We start from the raw sequence: 23728 nt of genomic DNA, 5'->3' as shown, positions 1-23728 counted from the left end.
AATTTTAAGATCAGGGAAAAATGTACCTATTTTGTCTCCTGGGAAACATGTAAGTATCTTCTGTAGCTTCTGAAGGGCAGTACTAAATTAAAAATATGTATATGATATTTAGGCAAAATAAGAAAAATGTCAACATCTTCATTCTGTTCAAAAGTCTTCACCCCCTGTTCTTAATGCATCTTTTTTCTTTCTGAAGCATCAGTGAGCGTTTGAACCTTCTGTAATAGTTGCATATGAGTCCCTCAGTTGCCCTCAGTTTGGAAAGATGGATCTCAAAATCATACAGTCATTGTTGGAAAAGGTTCAAATACACAAAAGTATTGAAAAACCAAAGAATTTATGGGACCTGAATGATTTTTTCTGAAGAACAGCAGCAGTTTAACTGTTCAGGACAAACAAGGGACTCATGAACAACTATCACTAAAAAAACAAAGTGTAGGTACGCTTTTGAATGGAGTAATTTTTATAAATTCAACTATTATTTTCTCTTATTGTGGACTTTAAACGTATTTGATGTGAAATATCTTATTTAGGTCAGTACTAAATAAAAAATAACATGCATTTTGTATGATCCCTCTTGTTTTGGTAAAATAATTAACATTTTGCAGATTTTTGCAGGTGTATGTCATAGACTGGTGTATGTAAACTTATGACCCTAACTGTATTTGTTTTTTTCGCAGCCCTCCTCCAGCTATTGACATTTGTGCGCGTGCACGTGCAGCCTACAGATGGCAGTAGTGCTGTGGGTTGGTTTATTTCTCAACCGTTTTGAAACCATAGAGAAAGAGCATGCTGGACATGTCCGCAACAGCAGTGACGTCTCCATGAATTCTCCTGCGTTTTTGTATTTAAATGACTTAAAGCAGCACTGAATTCACAATAAGGCAGTGTTTCTAGGGCTGAAACAATGGGAAAGAAAGATAAGAGTGATCGAGGTAAGATGGATGCCATGCTTTAGAAATAATTCAGCAATTCAGTCAACAAAGTTGGATGGACAATGCAAGATGTGCTGTTATCTACCATGTTTACCTATTTCAGCCAAACATTACATAGACATGACCGTTTACAAATAGCCATAAGCTGTACTATCTTATAAACACATAATATGATAAACATAATTTCTGAAAAGACCTGTTCTTTCATTCCTTTGTACTTCAGGTTTCTTTGTAACTCACAGACAAACCAGATCTCTATTGGCAGGAATGCTCATCACTACTCTCACTGAAATGTTGTTTGTTCACTTTAGATAAAAAGTCCAAGAAACGTTATTATGATGAGGAAGAGGATGATGAAGAGGTGATTGGCAGTGAGTCTCAGGAGGCTGTTCCAGCAGCTGCTGGGAAGCAGGTGGATGAATCCACCACTAAACTGGATGAGTATGGAGCCAAAGATTACAGACTACAGATGCTTCTCAAGAATGACCACTCTTCACGGCCGCTATGGGTGGTAAGACTGAAGATCTTTGATTTATTAAAGGGGTCATCGGATGCAAAACTAACTTTTACATGTTGTTTGAACATTAATGTGTGTTGGCAGATTGTGTACACAACCACCCTACAATGATAAAAATCCACCCAGTGGTATTTTTTTAATCTTTAAAAGTAATATTCCCTTAATCAGGTCATTCTCAGCTTCTTGTCGTTGTGATGACACACCGACAGAGGCCCCTCCCACGATAGTTGATTGACATGAGCACCTTACCTTAGCCCCGCCCTCACCGAGCTGAAACAGTCCGAATACGATCGTCATTGTGTGACTCAGGTGCAGAGGAAGACAAGGATGTCTCAGATTGAGCGATTGAGGTGTTCTGTTGCTGGATGTAATAATGAACATAGCAGTCATTTACTCCTGACATCTGAGCCGCTGAAGACGTAGAAGTTTTAACGTTACTTTTGCAAGTTTCGCCGCTAAATGCTGCTAAACGCTGCTAAACGTCCCAGTCAGAGAGCGGGGGTGTGAGCAGAGCTCATTTGCATTTAAAGGGCCATACAATAATATGAGTTGATGTTTTGCAGAGCTGATTTTGACAAGGTAAAATGTTTTTTTTTTTACACTACTATTGAGAATTATTAACCAAAGTGTATTGTAGACTTTTCATTAAGACCCTAAAGAATCATATGAACTTATGGAAAATCGGCATCCGATGACCCCTTTAAGGTAATTACAACAGAAGCTATGACTAACCCATTATCTGTGTGTTTGACCTTTTGTAGGCTCCCGATGGTCACGTCTTCCTAGAGGCATTCTCTCCAGTGTATAAATATGCTCAGGACTTCCTGGTGGCCATATCAGAGCCAGTTTGCAGACCTACCCACGTGCACGAGTACAAGCTGACGGCGTATTCTCTATACGCCGCTGTGAGCGTCGGCCTGCAGACCTCTGACATTATTGAGTATCTGCAGAAACTCAGCAAGACCTCTGTGCCAGACGGCATAGTGCAGTTTATTAAGGTTTGTGTGAGCTAGCAGTGAAATCTGTGTGAACCACCACACACACTTAAACCAGTGCATGACTATTTTTAATACACTTGCCTCCTTAACAAATTGCTTTGTTTCTCATTTGTTACCCTGGACCACAAAACAGGTATATTTGTAGCAATATCCAAAAATACACTGTATGGGTCAAAATAATCAATTTTTCTTTTATGCCAAAAATCATTAGGATATTGTGTGAAGATCATGTTCCATGAAGATATTTTGTAAATTTCCTACCGTGAATATATCAAAACCTAATTTTTGGTTAGTAATATGCATTGCTAAGAACTTCATTTGGACAACTTTACAAGAGATTTTCTTAGTATTTAGATTTTTTTTGCACCCTCATTTTCAAATAGTTGTATCTCGGCCAAAAATGGACCCTTATATTCCAGGGTCACATTTGTAAGTCACTTAGGACTCAAGCATCTGCTAAATGCATAATGTAAAAATGTTTTTCTACAATTTTTGTATATCAGAGCCACTCATTTAATCTCTTTCTCCTGCAGTTGTGCACAGTGAGTTATGGTAAAGTCAAACTGGTCCTGAAACACAACAGGTCAGTTTGTTTTACACAGATTCCTCATTTCTTCTCACTACTGAAAGGTTAAATAATTAGTTATGTTATGTATGAGCACCTTGTTTACTGAATATAACATATTTTAAATAGTCTATCTATTGAATGTTTATGTTTGAGCATAGCAGGTAGTATTTAGATAAGAGGAAGTCAGGTGTTGTTTGACTTGGGATACTCTTTGGATTAAGATGAACTTGGTTGTGAAGTATTAGTTTTGAGTCTTGAGATTGGATGTATTTGGGTCTGAAATATAAATGTAAATTTAATGGTGAAATGTAATTGTTTGTTGTGGACTGTTGTTCAAAAGTTTGTGGTCATTAAGATTTTTTAAGTGTTTTGGAAAGGAGTACAAAAATACTGCCAAAAAAAAACTGTTATTGACAATTTAAAACTAGATAAAGTTTGTAGACAAAGCCTGAGAAAGTGAAAAAGTCTAGACGGAAGATTTAAAGGTTCATAGGCTTACATTTTAAAGGGGTTTCAGTTGTAATGTAATAGTTTTGATAGATAGATAGATGATTTAGCAAAAAATAAAAATATATATTTTTATATTTTTCTGATTATTAAAGTTTTTACTCTACATTTGTGCAGTTTTCAGTGGGTTAGTAATATTTTTTAAATATATATAAATTAATAAATTAATATTTTTTTAAATGGGTTTTTATACAAAAACTGCTTTTTATGTAAAATTCACTTTATAAAAGACCCACATTTCTAACTTTAATTCATGGGGATAACATGGATAATTTCACATGGTTTAGTGTAAGATTTTTGCCCATCTTTTGGAAAATCCAGTTTTAAAAGAAAAAAAAAAAAACTTTTACCAGTAGGTGGCTGCAGAGCTCCACTATTTGCTATTTGACCACCTGAAAGATATTTTTTCACAAGTTTTTTCAGTTGAATTCATATCTATAGTACAGACCAAAAGTTTGGACACACCTGAATGAAAAGGTGTGTCCCACCCAGCCAAAACCAGTAAAAAAAATGCCAAACCTAGCTGATTTAGAAAAAAAAACTTAAAGCCAGCTGATTTAACCTGCAGCTGAAACCAGTTGATTTAGCAAAAAATAAAATCATTAAAACCAATTGATTTAGCAAAAAAACAGTTTAAAACCACCTGATTTATAAAACACACCCAACACCAGTATAAACTAGCTATAACCAGCTTATTTAGCAAAAAAAGCTAAAAGCTAACACTGTGATTTAGTAAAAAAAAAAAAAAAAAAGTTGATTTGGCAAAAAAAAAAAACAGCTAAAACCAGATGATTTGCCAAAACCAGCTAAAACCATCTGATTGATCAAAAAACAGCTAACATCAGTTAAAACCAATTAACTATTTTAATATATTTTAAAATGCAATTTTTTTTTCAGTCATCTGTGTCATATGATCCTTTAGATATCTTTCTAGAATGCTAATTTGATGGTCATTAAACACTTATTATTGTTGTTAAAACAGTTTTGCTACTTAATATTTTTGTGGAAACCAATTTTTTCAGGATTAATGAATGGAAAGTTAAACAGCTTTCATTTGAAGTTGATTTTTTGTAACACTGTAAATATCTTTACTGTAACTTGATTAGTTTAATGCATCCTTGGCATGCTATTTAAAACTATTAATTTCTGAAATGTGACCCTGGATCACAAAACCTTATGTGGCACGGGTATATTTGTAGCAGTAGCAAAAAATATGTTGTATGGGTCAAAATAATCTATTTATCTTTTATGCCAAAAATCCTTAGGATATTAAGTAGAGATCATGTTCCATTAAGATATTTTGTAAATTTCCTACTGTAAATATATCAAAATTAAATTTGTAATAGTAATATGCATTGCTAAGAATTTAATTTGGACAACTTTAAAGGCGATTTTCTCAATATTTAGACTTTTTTTGCACTTATTTATTTAGCTTTCAGATGATGTATAAATCTCAATTTCAATAAATTGACCCTTATGACTGGTTTTGTATTCTAGGGTCACATATAAAAAAAAATTACTGACCACAAACATTTGGTTACCAGCTGTGAGTCTAAAAACTAGACTGTGCAATCACTACATGGCATTGATATTGCAGATGTTTAAGCTTATGTATGTGTGTGTGTGTGTGTGTGTGTGTGTGTGTGTGTGTGTGTGTGTGTGTGTGTGTGTGTGTGTGTGTGTGTGTGTGTGTGTGTGTGTGTTGAAAACAGGTACTTTGTGGAGAGCGCATTCCCTGATGTCATTCAGAGGCTTTTACAGGACGCTGTCATTCGGGATTGTCGTCTTCGGTCTGCTGAGGGTCAGGAGACTGAGCTTATCACTGAGACCATCACCAGCAAATCAGCAGTGAGTATGAGCACAAAACAGCACAGAACGTATTGTCAGCATGTAAACATAATGGTATCAAGACACTTACAGTTGGGCGAAAGGCCAGTTTTTGCTACCAAAACCTGTTGTATTGTTTTCTCTAGATTTCAAAGTCTCAGCAGGACAATAGTGGTCCTTCCACGTCCCAGCCTTCAGAAGGGCAGCACACAGGAAATCAGGTGCCAGAGGACATCTTTAGTTACTATGAACAGATGGATAAAGAGGAGGAGGAGGAGGAAGAGACACAGACAGTGTCATTTGAGATCCGTCAGGTGTGTGAATGAGACTGTTACTTCCTTCCTTACATTGACTGTTCCTCTGATGTGCTTGGTTGAGTTTAAACAGTTTGTTTGCTATCCTTTAGAGCATTTATTCAATTCAATTCAATTCAATTTCACTTTATTGTTCAACAATTGTCTTGTATCCTATAGAATTTACTGCCTGACATTGATTCACAACAATACACATTACACAATACAATCCGTTCACATAAATACACATCAATACAAATCCATCTACTGTTCAAATACTTTGGTACCCTCCGTTCCTCAGAATATTGCTGCCTACTTTGACCCCCAATTCAGTTATTAAAGATTATAAATGCACTGTAATCTAATTCTTTCTTTCTATTTGTGTTGGCCCTTGGAAGGAAATGATAGAGGAGCTTCAGAAACGCTGCATTCAGTTGGAGTATCCTCTCCTGGCTGAATATGACTTCCGTAATGACACAGTGAACCCTGACATCAACATGGACCTGAAGCCCACTGCTGTGCTGAGACCATATCAGGAAAAGAGTCTGAGGAAGATGTTTGGGAATGGCAGAGCTCGATCTGGAGTCATCGTCTTGCCTTGTGGTAAACAATCTCTCAACATGTGTACATTTGTTCAAATCATTCCTTCCCAGAAGCAATTAATGCCTAGTTTTGGACTATAGGGTGCTGTGCATCTTCAGCCAACTAAACAGACAGGCTTTGGAGTATGTAATTATAACAATTCAGTAACATAATTTGGGAAAAATAAATAAATATGAAATGAGCAATTTCAGACCATTTTCCATCAATTTCCTCATTGCAGCAGTTATGATATACACTTAATGGAAATTTAGTACTGTAGTTCTACTTATGTCTGGATATGTATTTTTAATTATTAACGGAATATCCATTTTCCAAAACTGTTTTTTTGCCTGGGTTCCAAAAATACACAATTTTCTTATTTTGTTACAAGAAAAGATGCTTTTTAATTTCAAAACCTTGTGCTTTATAGGTAAAGTGAATCATTTCTGCGCCACAAAATGTGTTTTTTTCTGCTTGCCCTGGCAACATTTTCAGTGGACCAAAACGCACAAAAAAAATAAAAATAAATCTAGACCTATGGAAGCCTGTTTCTGCCACTGAACAAAAAATTAAAAAAAAGTCATTTTTATCTGATTTTTTTAATTCTGAGTGTACATCTCGCAATTCTGGCTTTTTTACACAGAATTATGATATAAACTTTTTTTTAACTGTGATATAAACTATTTTTTTCTTAGATTATACACATTCAACATGATATAATATAATTGATAGATTTATTCCTTTATTTTTTATTTTCATTAGTTTTTTTTTTCTTATTTACTATCTTTTGTTTGTTTGTTTTTTAATGATTTTTTTGAAATTGTACAGTTATTACAATTAGTCTGAAAACTCCAAGACAGCTATAATATCAAAAACACTTCACAGTGAATCATTGCTGGGTGGTTTTTTATTTTAAACCATTTTCTTTCTTTCTTGTTCTTCATTTTTGGAATTTTATTAATTTATTTTAACCAGTTACATCATTAGTTGTTTTTTTTTAACTGACAACCAGAAATTGCACCTTAATACCATAGAAAACCAACTGTTATACATATACATGATCAAAGAATTTAAAGGGATAGATCAACCAAAATAAAAATTCTCACCCTCATGTTGTTTCAAACCCGTAAGACCTTTGTTCTTCTTCGGAACACAAATAAAAAATTTTTTGGATGAAATCCAAGAGCTTTCTGACCCTGCATAGACAGCAACAACTAAAACATTTATTGGCCTAGAAAGGTAGTAAAGACATTGTTAAATATGTCCATGTGACATCAGTAGTTCAAACTTAATTTTACAAAGTTACAAAAATAGTTTTTTGCGCTAAAAGAAAACAAAATAATGACTTTATTCAAAAATCTCTTCTCTTCCGTATCAGTCTTCAACGCGCATTCAGGAGAGTATCACGGCATATGCATGTAGTGCTGCTGTTCTTTCTGACATAGAGTTCTGACATTTTTTCATTTTTGGGTGATCTATCCCTTTAAGACTACATTACCAGAGCAACTTGTGGTTAGAAGATCTTTAAATGGTATTATTGAAATAAAACTAAGTCAATCTACTTTAAGGTGTTTTGTTATTCTGCTGTTCTGTTCTACAGGTGCTGGTAAATCTCTGGTGGGTGTCACTGCTGCCTGCACAGTTCGTAAGCGCTGTCTGGTGTTGGGAAACTCCTCTGTGTCCGTGGAACAGTGGAAGGCTCAGTTTAAGATGTGGTCCACCATTGATGACTCCCAGATTTGCCGTTTCACTTCAGACGCAAAAGACAAACCCATCGGTTGCTCGGTGGCTATTAGTACTTATTCTATGCTGGGACACACCACCAAACGCTCATGGGAGGCTGAGAGGGTCATGGAGTGGATGAAAAGTCAAGAGTGGGGGCTCATTATACTGGATGAGGTGCACACAATCCCAGGTAGGTTGTGTGTGTCAACATCTCATAAAATACCAAGTGAGAAATCATGTCGTCCACGCAATTTATTTTTGATTGCTTGAGCTCTACATTTCTCATTTCACATTAGTTATCTCAACTTGGCATTAAATATCAGTAATTTCAGTGAAAACCATACAGAAGCCTGACTGTTTTGTGTTTGTCTTGCAGCAAGGATGTTCCGCCGTGTTCTGACGATAGTCCAGGCTCACTGTAAACTGGGTCTCACTGCCACACTAGTGAGAGAGGATGATAAGATTGTCGATCTGAACTTCCTGATTGGGCCGAAGCTCTATGAGGCGAACTGGATGGAACTCCAGAACAATGGTTACATTGCTAAAGTCCAATGTGCTGAGGTGAGGAATTGAAATATAATTATCTTGCCGAAGCAATTAGGTAACAGGAAAGAAATTGAAAATGTCTCCCCAAAGTACGAAAAAGGACAACAAAAGATCTTTTCATGTGCATATTTCATAAAGTGATTTTAGAGTGATGTCTGAACCTTGTCAGGAGGGTCAACAAGGTCCTTGAAATTGTGAAACAACGTGTTGGGAGGCTTTGGAGCCTGGTTTACAAAGAAAATACAATGCTGTTATTCAATATTGCTGCTAATTGTTTGATCTTACTAAACAAAAGCCCAGCAGACCCTTTAGCCACTTAAGCAGAAAACCACATGTGCCGACTCATACATTGTCTGTACATTTGTACGTTTATCTGGCTCTGTAAATATTAAAAATCTCCATTGAAAAGCATTTATCACATTTTTAAACATTTAAACATGTTTTAACTTCTTAAAATTATTAAAAGAAAGTTGCAGTCAAGTCAGTGAGTGAGTCAAATATATAAATTACATTAGTCTGAAAAATAAATGTATAAAGGGTTTTTTTTTCCTCTTGAAGTTGTGAGTATATATCTCACAATTGTGACTTTTTTTCTCTCAGAATTACAAGATTATCTCACAATTGTGACTTTTACAGAATTGCCAAAAACAATTCTCAGAATTGGGTATTTATCTCTCAGCTGTGACACTTTTTCTCTGAATTGTGAATTAATGTCACAGTTATTACCTTTTTTCTTTCAGAATTATGAGATTATATCTAACAATTGTGACTTTTTTTATCAGTTTACATCACAGTTCTTTTTCTCAGAATTGTGAGTTTATATCTTACAATTTACTTTTTTTCTCACAATTGAGAATTTATCTCACAATTGTGACTTTTTCCTTAGAATTGTGAGTTTATATCTTAAAATTGTGACTTTTTTCTCTCAGAATTGCGAGTTTCTCACAATTGTGACTTTTCCTCAGAAATGTGAGTTTATCTCGCAATTGTGACTTTTTTTACAGAATTGCCAGTTTATATCTTACAATTTACATTTTTTCTCAGAACTGCGAATTTGTCACAATTGTGACAATTTTTTTTAATTTGCGAATTTGTCACAATTATGACTTTTCTTCTCTCACAATTGAGTTTATATTTAACAATTGTGAATTTTTTTCCTCAGAATTGCGAGTTTACATCTCACAATTGACTTTTTTATCAGAATTGTTTATATCTTACAATTGTGACTTTTTCTCAGAATTGACAGTTTATTTCTCACAATTAACTTTTTTTCTCAGAATTGTGAGTTTATTTTATCTCAGAATTGTGAGATTATATCACAGTTGTGACCTTTTCTCAGAATTGTGAGTTAATATCTCACAATTGTGACTTTTTCCCTCAGAATTGTAAGTTTACATCACAGTTGTGACTTTTTCTGTGAATTGTGAGCTTATATCTTACAGTTGTGACTTTTTTTTTCTCAGAATTCTAAATTTATATCTTACAATTGTAACTTTTTTCCTCAGAATTGTGGGATATAAACTTGCAATTCTGAAATCATATCAGTATTTTTCCCCCCTCAGAATTCCCTCATTGTGAGTGTCTCACAATTCTAAAAAAAAGTCACAAATGTGAGAATTTTTTTGAGGAAATAAGTCAAACTCTAACTTTGTTTCTCGCAATTGCAAGTTTATAATCCACCATTCTGACTTTATACCTTGCAATTGTGTTTCTATGTCACAATTCTGAGAAAAAAAGTCAGAATTGTCAGGTTTATTTTTTTTTAAATGTAATATTTAGTAGTGGAAATGGGCTTTCTTAAACACCTGAAAATATGGAAATGAAGAAATAAAAGGTCATGGAACTTTTAATTTCTCTTTAATTCAACTGAAGTATAAATGAATGTTAAACTCAAAGAAATTATTGAACATTTTTATTTACTTTTTGTGTGTTCAAAGATGTATAGATAAAGTTCGCATCTATACAATAACGTATTGTTTGAGCAGTATTAATTAATAGAAGCTTCGTAGATTAGTGGCCATGAGAGTTTGTTGGATAAACCTTTTGAGTGGCTAATCCATGTAGCTGATCAAGCTAATTAGAGGGGGGAAACAATCAAATGGGTATTGTAGAAAAACTGTAAAGAGCTGTGTTTTTCTCCTGTGTGTGCTTACAGTACATTTCCCTCACGTTCTCTGTGTATTTAGGTATGGTGTCCCATGTCTCCTGAGTTTTATCGTGAATATGTGGCCATAAAGACGAAGAAAAGAATTCTGCTCTACACCATGAATCCCAACAAGTTCCGTGCGTGTCAGTTCTTGATCCGCTTCCACGAGAGGAGAAATGACAAGATCATTGTCTTTGCTGACAATGTCTTTGCACTGAAAGAATACGCCATTCGCCTGAACAAGTAATGCCTCATTTTATTTGTGCACAGTCGCTTATGCATATACACCAGTGCTTTTTACCACATTTCTTAATCTGAAAGGTTTATTGTAAATCTCAATAACTATTTCCCACTTTTTTAGTTACCACTTATATTTAAGAAGTATTTTTTTCTTGGTTTTTAAGCATTAAATATTTTTTAGTTTAGAGTTCTAAACTATGAACCAAACCAAGTACATGGTTCATGAATTATAACATTAGAAACTTTGATTTTAATCAAATCGATGCATGAATCAACTGCTTGTTAGGTGCTTTCAAAGATAAAATGTTAAAATTAGCTGTAAAATTGATTGACTTCACCAGAAAATGGACTATATCTGTTCGCACAAGCAACTGTTTTTTTTTTGTAAAAGCACCTTTTCTTATTGAAGAAACTCTTTTAGGATATTCCAGGTTATCATAGAGAATTCGCAAATTAAACATGATTTTTAAAAGCTTAATTAAAAAAAATACCTCAGAGAACCTCATGTCCGTCTTGTAAACTTAATATTGCTAAATTCAATTTCTTTATGCAGAATTTTTTTTGGGCCCATCTTTAGGGTCTTTTGAGGACTGTAGTAAAACATTTCCCTTTAATCCTTCAGAAACGTGCAGTATCAACAAAGTCATACACTTACTAAAAGCTGGTAAAGAGCAGCTTACACAAAAGAGCTCAACACACCGCATGAGCTCAAACGATCCACAAAAGTGTCTTTTTTTGAGGACTTATAGCTTTGTATGTTGTAAGCCCATGATGCAAACCTGTGTTTGCGTCTGGGTGTTCTAGAAGGCAATTCTATGGGACTTGCCCTGGTGTAACCTGTAATCAGCTTTACTTTGCTGTTAATCACCTTTAACTTTGCCAAATTAATGGACTTTTCCTTGTAAAGTGTGCAAAGTGTGTTCTAAAAGCTATACTGTATGGGGACACTAGGACTTAAAGGGTTTGTGACGTGAAGTTTGCAAACATCCAGTGGTTTCTTTATAATTTTATGATTTATATCTGTAATAACATGTAAATATACTTCTAGATTCTTCTGGGAATATGCTTTGAATTTTTCTAATTAATACCTTTATTTTATATATTAGGAGTAAGCTTTAAAAAAAAATTTTTTTTAAAGAAAACCTTTGTGTTTATTTGATTAAAAATGCAGAAAAGAACAGCAATATTGTGAAATTGCAATTTAAAATAGTGGTTTTCTATTTTAATATACTTTAAAATTGAATTTATTCCTGTGATGCTATGATTCTAATATGCAGATCTATTATTAGTGTTTGTGGAAAGAGTTCTTATATTTTTTTAACCTTTTTTAGAATTATTTTAATAAAATGTTAAAAAACATGATTTATTTAAAATAGAAATCTTTCGTAACAATACACACTACCGTTCAAAGTTTGAGGGTCAGTAAATTTCTTTCTTTTGAATACCAAAGAATCCTGAAAAAAGTATCACAAATACTAAGCAGCACAACTGTTTCCAACACTGATAATAAATCAGCATATTAGAATGATATCTGAAGGAAATGTGACACTGAGGACTAGAGTAAAATGCTGAAAAATCCGCTTTGCATCACATGTATAAATTGTATTTTAAAGTATATTAAAATAAAAGACCACTACTTTAAATTACAATAATATTTCACAATATTTTTGTTTTTCTGCATTTTTAACCAAATAAATGCAACTTGAAGAGCCTAAGATTTATTTAAAAGGTCTTACTGATCCTACATTTTTGAATAGCAGTGTAGTTCACTTATTAAAATATTAGCAAACTTGTGAGAGTGTGAACTACCTTGTATAAAGGGTCAATGTGTTCTTCAACATGCACAAAATACTATATATGATTGGTGTATATATGAGCAAATGAACATTGATTCTCTCTTGCTTGTTTTCCATAGACCATATATTTATGGACCCACATCTCAAGGAGAACGTATGCAGATCCTTCAGAACTTCAAACACAACCCCAAAATCAATACCATCTTCATCTCCAAGGTAAATAGCCTTCCTTTATCCACTTTCCTGTGGTGAAACTGTAGATTAGTATTTTTCTAAGCCTTATTTGAAATGCCTGAAAAAGTCTGTAATGTATGAGAATAAATAATGCTGTTTAATTTGATGAAATCTCAACACAGAAGCTGGTGTGTTGCAGTAAATACAAAGTTTAGCTGAGTTCAGCAGAGGTGACGCTACAAGGATATGACCCTATAATTCCTTTCAAAGCTTGACGTTCCATCCATTTTTCAAGATAAACACATTTGTACAGTGTGAGAGCTTTAGAAACGCTTATATTCACCTGCTTAAAGGAACACTCTACTTTTTTTGGAAATAGGCTCATTCTCCAACTCCCCCTGAGTTAATAAGTTGAGTTTTACGTTTTGAAATCCATTCAGATGTTCTCCTGTTCTGGCGATATCACTTTTAGCATAGCTTAGCATAGATCATTGAATCCTATTAGACCAATAGCATCACGTTCAAAAATGACCAACGAGTTTCGGTATTTGTCCTATTTAAAACTTGACTCTGCTGTAGTTATATCGTGTACTAAGACCGGTGGAAATGGAAAGCTGTGAGTTTCTAGGCTGATAAGATTAGGAACTACACTTCCATTCCGGCGCAATAGTCAAGGAAGTTTGCTGCCGTAATATGGCCGAAGCAGGAGCAGTAATACCACGCAGCACATGTGCAAATGCTAAACTAGCTGGGAACTCAATACTCCGCCTGCTTCGGCCATATTACGGCAGCAAACTTCCTTGACTATTACGCTGGAATGGAAGTGTAGTTCCTAATCTTATCAGCTTAGAAACTCGCAGCTTGGCATTTCCCGCCGGTCTTAGTACACGATATAACTACAGAAGAGTCAAGTTTTAAATAGGACAAATATGGAAACTCATTGGTTATTTTTGAACGCGATGCTATTGGTCTCATAGGATTCAATGATCTATGCTAAGCTATGCTAAAAGTGATATCGCCAGAACAGGAGAACGGCTGAATGGATTTCAAAACGGTAAAAAACAATTTATTAACTCGGGGGGAGTTGGAGAAAGAGCCTATTTCCAAAAAAAAGTGGAGTGTTCCTTTAAGATCTTTCGTGTCCTCGTTTCTTTTCTTTTTTTTTTTGTTTAAACAAGCTACCATATTTGATCATTTTTTTTAACAAAACATCTTACATGTACATTACTGTGCAAAAGTTTTAGGCCACTACTATTTTCACCAACAAAAAATGGTATTAAGTCAGTTATTTCTATTTTTTGCTGTCAGTGGGAAATATCAGTCTACATTTCCAAACATTTATTTTGCCATTAATTGTAATCCAGTGAGATTTTTGTTTGCACAAGGAGTCTGACAACAGCCAGTGCTCCACACAGAAATCTCATTTCATCATCATCCAGTCTGTCTGGAAATTATTTAAATAATTTAAAAATGAAACTAAATCTGCCAGTAGGTGGCAGCAAGTCACTGATTTATTTACTGAATCAGATCCTTCATTTCATTCGTTCGAATGGCTGATTCAATCAGGAACAGAGCAAGTGACTGGCTTTATGTATGGGAAATTGAATCATTGCACTAGATTCGTTTAAAAACGCATGTTTATTCATAAATGAAACACTGCTGTGTTTGAACGGAGATGCGAAGCGGCTCAGTTGTGACTTGTTTTTGACTATTTTTGACGATAAAATAGAGCAAAATCAGGCAATAGTGTTATAGTCATACAATGTATGTCACTTAATAATAACTTCTTGTTTATTTAACTGATGTATTAAATCAATATCTCATTTACAAACTCCCTTGAAAATGATTAATAGCCGTCACTCATCTTCATTCAGTTCATCGCGATCTCACAAAGTTCCATTATAATCAATGAAGCTCTCTACACTGAACGATGAATCACTTATTTACACTCTTTCTACTTTGTTCATGAAAGGATTCATGAGATATGTTTGTGATACATTACTCAATGTTGCAAAAACTCAAAACCTTAGAAGCTACCCTGAGCGTAAACACAAATATGCTGATCAGGTCAGACGCTCGTGGTGCTCTTAAATATTTTTTCCGTAGTCACACGCAGTGGATTAGTATTTTTCTTTTAATGTCTAAGATGTTATTCTTAGCCTCCATTAAATGCATGAACAAGTCTGTAATGTATGATAACTGAAGCTCTCTAAACTGCACGATGAATCTCTTTGAATTTACACTCTTTCTACACTTTGTTTATTAAAGGATTTCTGCGATATGACTGATACATTACTCAACGTTTTTAAAAAACATGTAAAAGCTACCGAGAGCGCAAAGACAAATGCTGATCGGGTCAGTTTTTCATAGTCGCACGCAGTAGATTAGTATTTTTCTTTTAATGTTTAAGGTGTTATCCGTAGCCTCTTTTAAATGCATGAAAAAGTCTGTAATGTATGATAATCAATGATACTATTCAATTTAATGAAATCTCAACGCTGCTTTTACTCAGCCAGAAGCTGGTGTGTTGCTGTAAATACAAAGTTTAGCTGAGTTCAGCAGAGGTGACGCTACAAGGATATGACCCTTTAATTCCTTTCAAAGCTTGACGTTTCGTCCATTTTTCGAGATAAACACATTTGTACAGTCTGAGAGCTTTAGAAACGCTAATGATATTAATGTGCTTAAGATCTTTCGTGACCTTATTTCTTTTTTTTAAACAAGCTACCATATTTGATGATTTTTTTTTTAACAAAACATCATACATGTACAGTACTCAAAAGTTTTAGGTCACCAACAAAAAATGGTACTAAGTCAGTTATATCTATTTTTTGCAGTATTTGTAAAAATCCAGTGAGATTTTGGTTTGCACACAACCGTGACAACAGTCACTGCTCCACACAGAGATCTGATCTCACCATCTTCCAGTCTGTCCGGAATGACATGAAGAAACAGAACAAACTGAGACAGACTAAATCTCGAAGAACTGTGGCAATGTCTCCAGGTGATTCAAGAGACCTACCTGCAAAGCTACCTGGAAAAACTATGCGCAGGTGCAACTAGGGCGAAAGCTGCTTTAAACACAAAGGATGGTCAGACCAAATGTTGATTTAATTTAGCCACTAGAAGTTAATTGATAAAGAAAATCTATTTATGACACAATCAGTATCCTTATTTTGCACCATTTTACACAATTAACTAAAACTTTTAACAGTACTGTAGCTTTGCAGGTAGGTTTCTTGAAGCCTTTTGGAGATGTTGCCACAGTGGATTCCACTTCTGGATTTAGACTGTCTCAGTTTGTCCTGTTTTTATATATTTTTCATCCAACGAAGGTTCAAGATGTGCATGAGTATGTCTGATTAAGACACTGAGGGTGTGTTCACACTTGTCTTGTTTGGTTCGATTAAAACGAACTCTGGTGCGATTGCTCTGTTAGTGCAGTTCATTTGAGCAAGTATGAAGGCTGCCATCCAAACCCTGGTATGCACCGAACAAGCGGACCGAGACGGCTAAGAAGATGGGTCTACTTTAATGCCATAAAGACATCAAAAAACATAAAAACATTTTTCTTTTGTTTGGAGTGTTTGGTGAGTTCTGTCATGAAATATACGTCATTCAACCCGACCATTCAGGTTGTGAGAGTATCATTGCCTTTAGATTCGGTCTCTTTAGGTTTGCTAGCAAAAATGCCAATGTAAATGCGAAACTGACCAGGACCAAATGCATTATTTTCCTTTTTCGGTCCGGACCGAATAAACCAAACGAACCAAGCTACAAGTGTGAACACACCCTGAGACACTGATTTCAGGAGCGCTGGGGTGCTGTTTTGACTTTATTAGCTTAACATTATACCTTAATGCAAATGTTTGGAAATGATTCAGTGGGCAACGTGATGCACATGTGCTGATATGATTGTCCTCAAAAGTCAGGCTATTCAAATGTGATAAGAGTAGCTCCAGAGGAAAAGGCTGCAGGCAAGGGTTTGAAAAGATGTTATGTAATATTAGACAATGCTTACTTTTTTTTCTAATCGTTTTTTATGGATGTTCTAAAATTCCATCGGAATGGTTGTCTTTCTCTTTTACCAATCTTACTCTTGTTCCACTTCTATGTTTTTTCTTGTTTTCTTCTTCTATCAGGTAGGAGATACTTCATTTGACCTGCCAGAGGCAAATGTGCTAATCCAGATCTCCTCTCACGGCGGTTCTCGTCGTCAGGAAGCTCAGAGACTGGGCAGAGTGCTACGAGCCAAGAAAGGTAACTGCAATTGGAAGTTAACACGTCAAACAACTTTATAGGATTTCGGGGTAGACCATTTAGTTGATGTTGCATATTAATAAAATATGTAACCCTGCACCACAAAACCTAATCTTAAGTAGAATGGGTATAATTGTATAAAAATACATTGTATTGGACAAAATGATCAATTTTTCTTTTATGCCAAAAATCATTAGGATATTAGGTAAAGATCATGTTCCATGAAGATATTTTGTAAATTTCCTGCTGTAAATATATCAAAACTTAATTTTTGATTTATATAATATCCATTACTAAGAACTTAATTTAAACAACTTTAAAGGTGATTTTCTCAATATTTTAATATTCATGCACTCTCAGATTAAAGATTTTTATATAGGTGTATCTCAGCCAAATATTGTCCTATCCTAACAAACCACACATCAATGGAAAGCTTAGTTATTCAGCTTTTGATTACCTCAGTTTCAAAATATTTACCCTTATGACTGGTTTTGTGGTCCAGAGTCACACAGGTGCTTTTTGTGATCTTTCAGAGGAATTGCAATGGAATATTTTTGGATGAGTTTTTACATTATGCCACTAAATTTCAAATCAAATCTGTATATAAAACTGAACTGTCAATCCTTTCTTTTTTTGCACAGGTATGGTTGCAGAGGAATACAATGCTTACTTTTATTCACTCGTCTCTCAGGACACACAGGAAATGGCTTATTCAACCAAGAGACAGCGCTTCCTGGTGGACCAGGGATACAGTTTCAAGGTTTCAATATTTGAAATGCAAACACCTGAATTTGATAATGCTGATTGAAAATGGTAGCCAAATTGGATGTTACATTAAGGTACTTTTGAGTCTCAGTCTGTCACATTCTTTTCATTTCTTTTTAGGTGATCACAAAGTTGGCTGGGATGGAGGAGGAAGACTTGATGTTTTCCTCACGTGAGGAACAGCAGCAGCTCTTGCAGAAGGTTCTGGCAGCATCAGATCTTGATGCAGAAGAGGAAGTGGTGATAGGAGAAGTGGGAGGGAAGCCACAGGTATCTGCACTCGTTTTTCTTCCTCTCTGCTGCCTCATTTGTTTGCTGGGTTTGTCTGATGGGTATGGAACTAGGGGTGGGAGAAAAAAATCGATATTGCAATATATTGTTGTGCTCTCTGTCGCAATAAATAATCGATACACTAACGGCTAGGGATGTTAACCGATGACCGTTTGACCGGTGGTTGACCGTATCAACGTTAACCGGTCAAAGTTGTCGGTAGTCGGTTAAAAAAAAAATGCCGGTGCGTCTTTTACGCATTCTGAAGGTGCCTGTTTTATCCATTGGTTTTATCATGTTGCAGTCTATTAGGCAACATTCCGCATAAGATGGGCTTAGATTTGGAAATACATTACATCTACATTTCAGTGGTAACCGATAAGGTGATGATGATCATCTTCTTTATTATGGTTAGCACTACCGAAACTAAAGCGGCGTCTCTTCGGAGCTGTCATTTTCTTAATTGAGCCGTGGCAATGTTTCAAATGAGCTTCTAACCTAGACAAACGCCTTTATTTTCAAAGCGATCAAGTTGTACCCAAACCATTTGAAACTAAGGAGCCATTTGTCCTACGATTACATACAACAAGCTCTTCGGCGCCGCGTTTGCGGGACTCATGTTTCGCGCTGTAGGGGATTTTAAAAAAAGTGACGTCTGTTGGCAGTGAGCGTTCTACGCGCTGCTTATGCGCCCCAGGCGCCTCGCATTTTCACCGCCTGCTGCGCCTCGCGTTTTTGCAGGAGCGCTCTGAGCGCGTGAAGTTGAAAAAAAAAAATCAACTCTGAGCGGAAAAACGCCCAACGTCATTCGCGTTCTTTTCCATTGTCCAATCGAATGAATGGAGAGGCGGGCCTTCTGTTGTGGTGACGGAATTTTACGGTTGCTTAAAAAGTCCGGAGACTGCAAGAAATAGAGGAGAAACCTTTTGTGTCTATCGTGGGTAACCCGGAGTTGTATTTTTTAGGGTTTCTGCTAATATGACAGTTTACTTAACAGCATAAAACAGTCTATGCATAAAACTAAGATTTTAGAGTGCTCACGCTATAATCCTTTGATTTGACTGACAAGACAGCTGTTTTGGTCGTTGCTTAGCAACATAAAAAAAACGCAGCACGCTCCTTTATTAAAAGTCACCAAAAAAAAAGGCAGTGCTGTGCGCCTCGCGTTTTTAGAACTAAAAGACACGTTCGGTGTGATCGCGGCCAGATGCGACAGACTTGCGAAATAGCAGGAGCGGCTCGAAATGGCTGTTATTTCAAATAGCGTACCATATTTTAAACTAATCGGTTAACCGGTTTCAACCGGCTAATGAGGCTCGGTGGTCGGTCAAGAAATTTTTTAGTTTTCGCCATCCCTACTAACGGCCAATATCGATATTTTATTACAACACAAAATGATTGATTTACCCGTCGTCAGTGTCACTGTCACTACCCAATATCTACCATTCTGTTTGCGGGGGGCGCTGTTCGAGTAAACAGGGGTAAAGTGGCAGAAGTAGCGGCCAGTGAAGAACACAAGTTAACTAACAACAACAGAGAAGAAGCGCAGAAAAAAGAGACGTGAGAAGAATGGCGGAAAATAACGAAAAACAAATCAAAGACCCACCCGCTAGTTGAGCATACTGATCAGTTAGTGTTCCTCAAGAAGAATGCCTTGATGTTACCATTGTCCAGGTTAACATAAAGCACTTTACAGTAACTTACTACTGACGTTTCAGTATCATATGTTAATTAATGTTCATGTTGTTTTTTAATGTTCAGGCACTTTTATCTCTCTAGCCGTACAGTGTTTACATTTAAGACAAGGGGCAGTGAGTTATTATGCAAATGCATATTTCTTTGCACAGTGTTGGAAATGTTGTCATTAATAAATGCATAAGATTTCCTTATTATGGGTATTTTTTTCTTTTTCAGTCACATATATCGTGATATATCGTTGATGAAATTTCTTCCAATATATTGAATATCGTAGATATCGTGAATCGTGATATTATCATTATCGTGGGCCACATATTGCCACAGAATTGAATCGTGAGTTACCTGTATCGTCCCACCCCTATATGGAACATTTGAAGGATTAGTTCACTTCCAGTGCAAATGCACAGATAATGTACTCACTCCTCTCTTTCCTTCTTCAGTCAGAAAGAAATTGTTTTTGAGGAAAACATTTCAGGATTTCTCTGTATATAATGGATGTGCATGGTGCCCCCACGTTTGAACTTCCAAAATGCAGTTTAAATGGAGCTTCAAAGGGCTCTAATTGATCTCAGCCGAGGAAGAAGGGTCTTATCAAGCGAAACAATTGGTTATTTTAGAAACAAATTGACAATTTATATACCCTTTTTTTTTTTTTTTTTTTTTTACCTCAAATGCTCATCTTGTCTTGCCTCTGTGATGCACATGCGTAGTCTGTGTAATCTGGGTCTATATAGTGCCTTGCAAAAGTATTCATACCCCTTTTTCACGTTTTGTTGCAGCATTATGTTAAACTGCTTTAAATTAGTTTTTCCCCACATCAATTTACACTCCATACATCATAATAATGACCAAAAAAAAAACAGATTTGCAAATTTTACAAATGTATTAAAAATAAAACACTGAAATACGTACATTGCAAAAGTATTCATATCTTTAACTCAGTACATAGTTGAAGCATCTTTACAGCTTCAAGTCTTTTTTGGGTATGATGTGACAAGATTTGCACATCTGCATTTGGCAATTATCTGCCATTCTTTGCCTCACCTTTTCACCTCTCAAGCTCTGTCAGCTTGAATGGGGGCTGTCAGACATTTTCTAGAGTCCTAGTTGTTCCAATCGTCTTCCATTATGGATAATGCTTCTGCGAACCTTCAATGCAGCAGATTTTTTTTTCTGAACTCTTCCCTAGATCATTGGCTTAACGCAAGTCTGTCACTGAGCTCTACAGGCAGTTATCTTCACCTCAGGACTTGGTCTTTGTTCTGATATGCATTTTCAGCTGTTAGACCTTTTCTGAGAGGTGTGTGGCTTTCTAAATCATACTCATGTCATAAAATTTGCACAGTTTAACTCCACTCGAAGTGTAGTAACATCTAGAAGCAATATGAATGCTCCTGAGCTAAATTTCGAGTGTCCCAGAAAAGGGTATGAATACTTAGGCAACGGGATCTTTTCAGTTTTTTATTTCTAATAAATTTGCAAAGTTGTTACAAACCTGTTTTGTGCTTTGTCATTATGGAGTATGGAGTGTAGATTGATGTGGAAAATAAGTAATTTAAAGCAGTTTAACATAAGGCTGCAACATAACAAAATGTACCAAAAAAAGGAATATGAATACTTTCGCAAGGCACTGTACAGTCAAAAAAATTCCCAGAAATCTTGTTTTCTTCCCCAAATTCAAAATCATCATTGCTTCAAAAGTACCAACCATACAAGTGAGCATACAAAGAATCTATGAAAATTACCCCGTTCAAAAATTCACATACACTTGATTCTTAATACTGGGTGGTTACCTGAATAATCCACAGCTTTGTTTCCAAAAATGACTGTATGATTTTGAGATGTTTTCACCCCAAGGACAACTGAAGGACTATCACTGTAAATGTAACTTAATTTGTCTTTTGGAAAACACATCTTCTGTAGCCTCTGAAGGGCAGTACTAAATGGAAAAAAAATTTGATATTTAGGCAAAATAAGAAAAATGTAAACATCTCCATTCTGTTCAAAAAGCTCTTAATGCATCATTTTTTTCTTCTGGAGCATAAGTAAGCATTTGAACCTTCTGTAATAGTTGCATATGAGTCCCTCAGTTGTCCTCAGTGTGAAAAGATGCATCTCAAAATCATACAGTCATTGTTGGAAAGAGTTCAAATACACAAAAATGCTGAAAAACCAAAGAATTTGTGGGACCTGAAGGATTTTTCTGAAGAACAGCAGACAGTTTAACTGTTCAGGACAAACAAGGGACTCATGAACAACTATCATTAAACAAAAAAACACAGCTGAGGATCATTCAGGTAACAACACAGTATTAAGAATCAAGTGTATGTAAAATTTTGGACAGTGTGATTTTTATAAATTCAACTCTTATTTTCTCTTGTGGACTATATGGGTCTTTTATGTGAAATATCTTATTCAGGTCAGTACAATTCCTCACACAAATCTGTTGTATGGTTTCAGAAATCTGAGAGTCATATGGATTACTTTTATGTCAGTTTTTTATCTTAACAGCCTCAGTCTCCATTTCATTTCATATATTATGTATAGGAAAGAATTTTTAATACTATGCAGGAGGGAAAGCCAGAAGATTTTGAATGACTTGGTGTCTTAGTTAAATGTTCAGGTCTACTGAGAACAGTTTTTCACCCATATGGCCTCAGCCTAACATCTTTTCTGCTTATGGTTAATAGCATTAACGTACATTCAAGCGTTCTAATAAATGGATTATGGATTATTATGGAAGAAATGGATCTGTATTTGCGTCAATATGATTTATTAACCTGCTTAACGTGAATTAGTAAGGATTGTCTGTTTTTCATTTATTTATTTTTTTCTTACTATTGATCCATTTCTGTAGTTTTCTCGCCGTATGGGAACTATGAGCTCCATGTCTGGAGCAGACGATACCGTCTACATGGAATACCAGATGTCCCGCGGTAGCAAGGGTGCAGCCGGCAAGAATATCCATCCTCTGTTTAAACGCTTCCGCAAGTGATCTCACTCACGCCCCATCTGGAGACACCAACCCTAACAACGTACTTCCTGGGACGGCCAGCATCATCATAAAAGACACTTTATGGCTGCTTGTCTCAGACAGAGCCATTTATAGACTGTGAGAAAGAAGCAAAACTGTTGTCATTTCGGAAAGATTTAAGAATCTAATATGTGTAGTATTACAAACAGGATGTTTGTAATTATCAGAATGATTTGTTTGAAACTGAATTGTAAAGAAAGAAGTTGTTTGTACAGTATGTTAAAGCCAAAACAGAACCTTTTTTTAAAAATGTACTGGTAAAGCTTTATTAAATAAAATGTACTTTGGTATCTAACAAGTTTCTGTAGATTTATGTTAGTGCGTTAGGTATAAAGCTGGTTTAAAAGAACAGCAGTCATTAAGAATAGAAACCTTTTCTAACAATACAAGTTTTTACTATCACTTTTTATCAATCCTTGCTGAATAAAACTATTACTTTCTTTCAAACAAAGAAATAAACTTTATATATACACACACAATATATACAACATTTATAAAAGATCAGCATTTTAGAATGATTTCTGAAGGATCGTGTGACACTACAGACTGTTATGATGCTGAAACTTCAGCGTTGCATTACAGGAATACATTCTATTTTAAAGTATATTAAAATGGAAAACCACTATTTTAAATTGCAATAATATTTAACATTTTTTTTTAATCTTTCCTGTATTTTTAATCAAATAAATGCAGCCTTAATGAGCAGAAAAGACTTCTTTACCAGTCTTAACTATTAAAAATCTTACATACCCGGTATCCCAAACTTTTGAATTGCAGTGTATTTTTCAGAAGTAAAGTTCCACTTCCTTTGTCGTTCAAAACCTGCAGAGCTTTTTTGTGCAATCAC

General features: G+C 35.3%; 1 protein-coding gene across 1 annotated transcript; it reads left to right on the top strand.

Moving 5' to 3' along the window:
* Positions 1–798: 798 nt before the first annotated feature.
* On the top strand, positions 799–23209 carry ercc3 (excision repair cross-complementation group 3). Its single transcript, XM_073852054.1, has 15 exons — positions 799–935; positions 1247–1446; positions 2214–2450; positions 2984–3033; positions 5238–5373; positions 5499–5666; positions 6044–6248; positions 7828–8142; positions 8329–8513; positions 10685–10887; positions 12800–12896; positions 16997–17114; positions 17756–17874; positions 18000–18149; positions 22705–23209. Exons 1-15 carry the CDS (start codon positions 908–910, stop codon positions 22840–22842), a joined length of 2349 nt encoding a protein of 782 aa, XP_073708155.1. The 5' UTR covers positions 799–907; the 3' UTR covers positions 22843–23209.
* The last annotated feature ends 519 nt before the right edge of the window (positions 23210–23728 follow it).

This window comes from Garra rufa, chromosome 12, assembly GCF_049309525.1.
Source record: "Garra rufa chromosome 12, GarRuf1.0, whole genome shotgun sequence".
NCBI classification, from domain to species: Eukaryota; Metazoa; Chordata; class Actinopteri; order Cypriniformes; family Cyprinidae; genus Garra; species Garra rufa.
The sequence above is the reverse complement of the archived record's forward strand: the minus strand, read 5'-3'. Positions and strand labels throughout refer to the sequence as shown.

Coding starts and splice junctions, on each gene's coding strand:
- ercc3 (XM_073852054.1), top strand. CDS start 908: ATGGGAAAGAAAGATAAGAGTGATCGAG. Junction 8,143..8,328: donor TGAGGTGCACACAATCCCAG/GTAGGTTGTGTG, acceptor TTTGTCTTGCAG/CAAGGATGTTCCGCCGTGTT. Junction 12,897..16,996: donor ATACCATCTTCATCTCCAAG/GTAAATAGCCTT, acceptor TTCTTCTATCAG/GTAGGAGATACTTCATTTGA.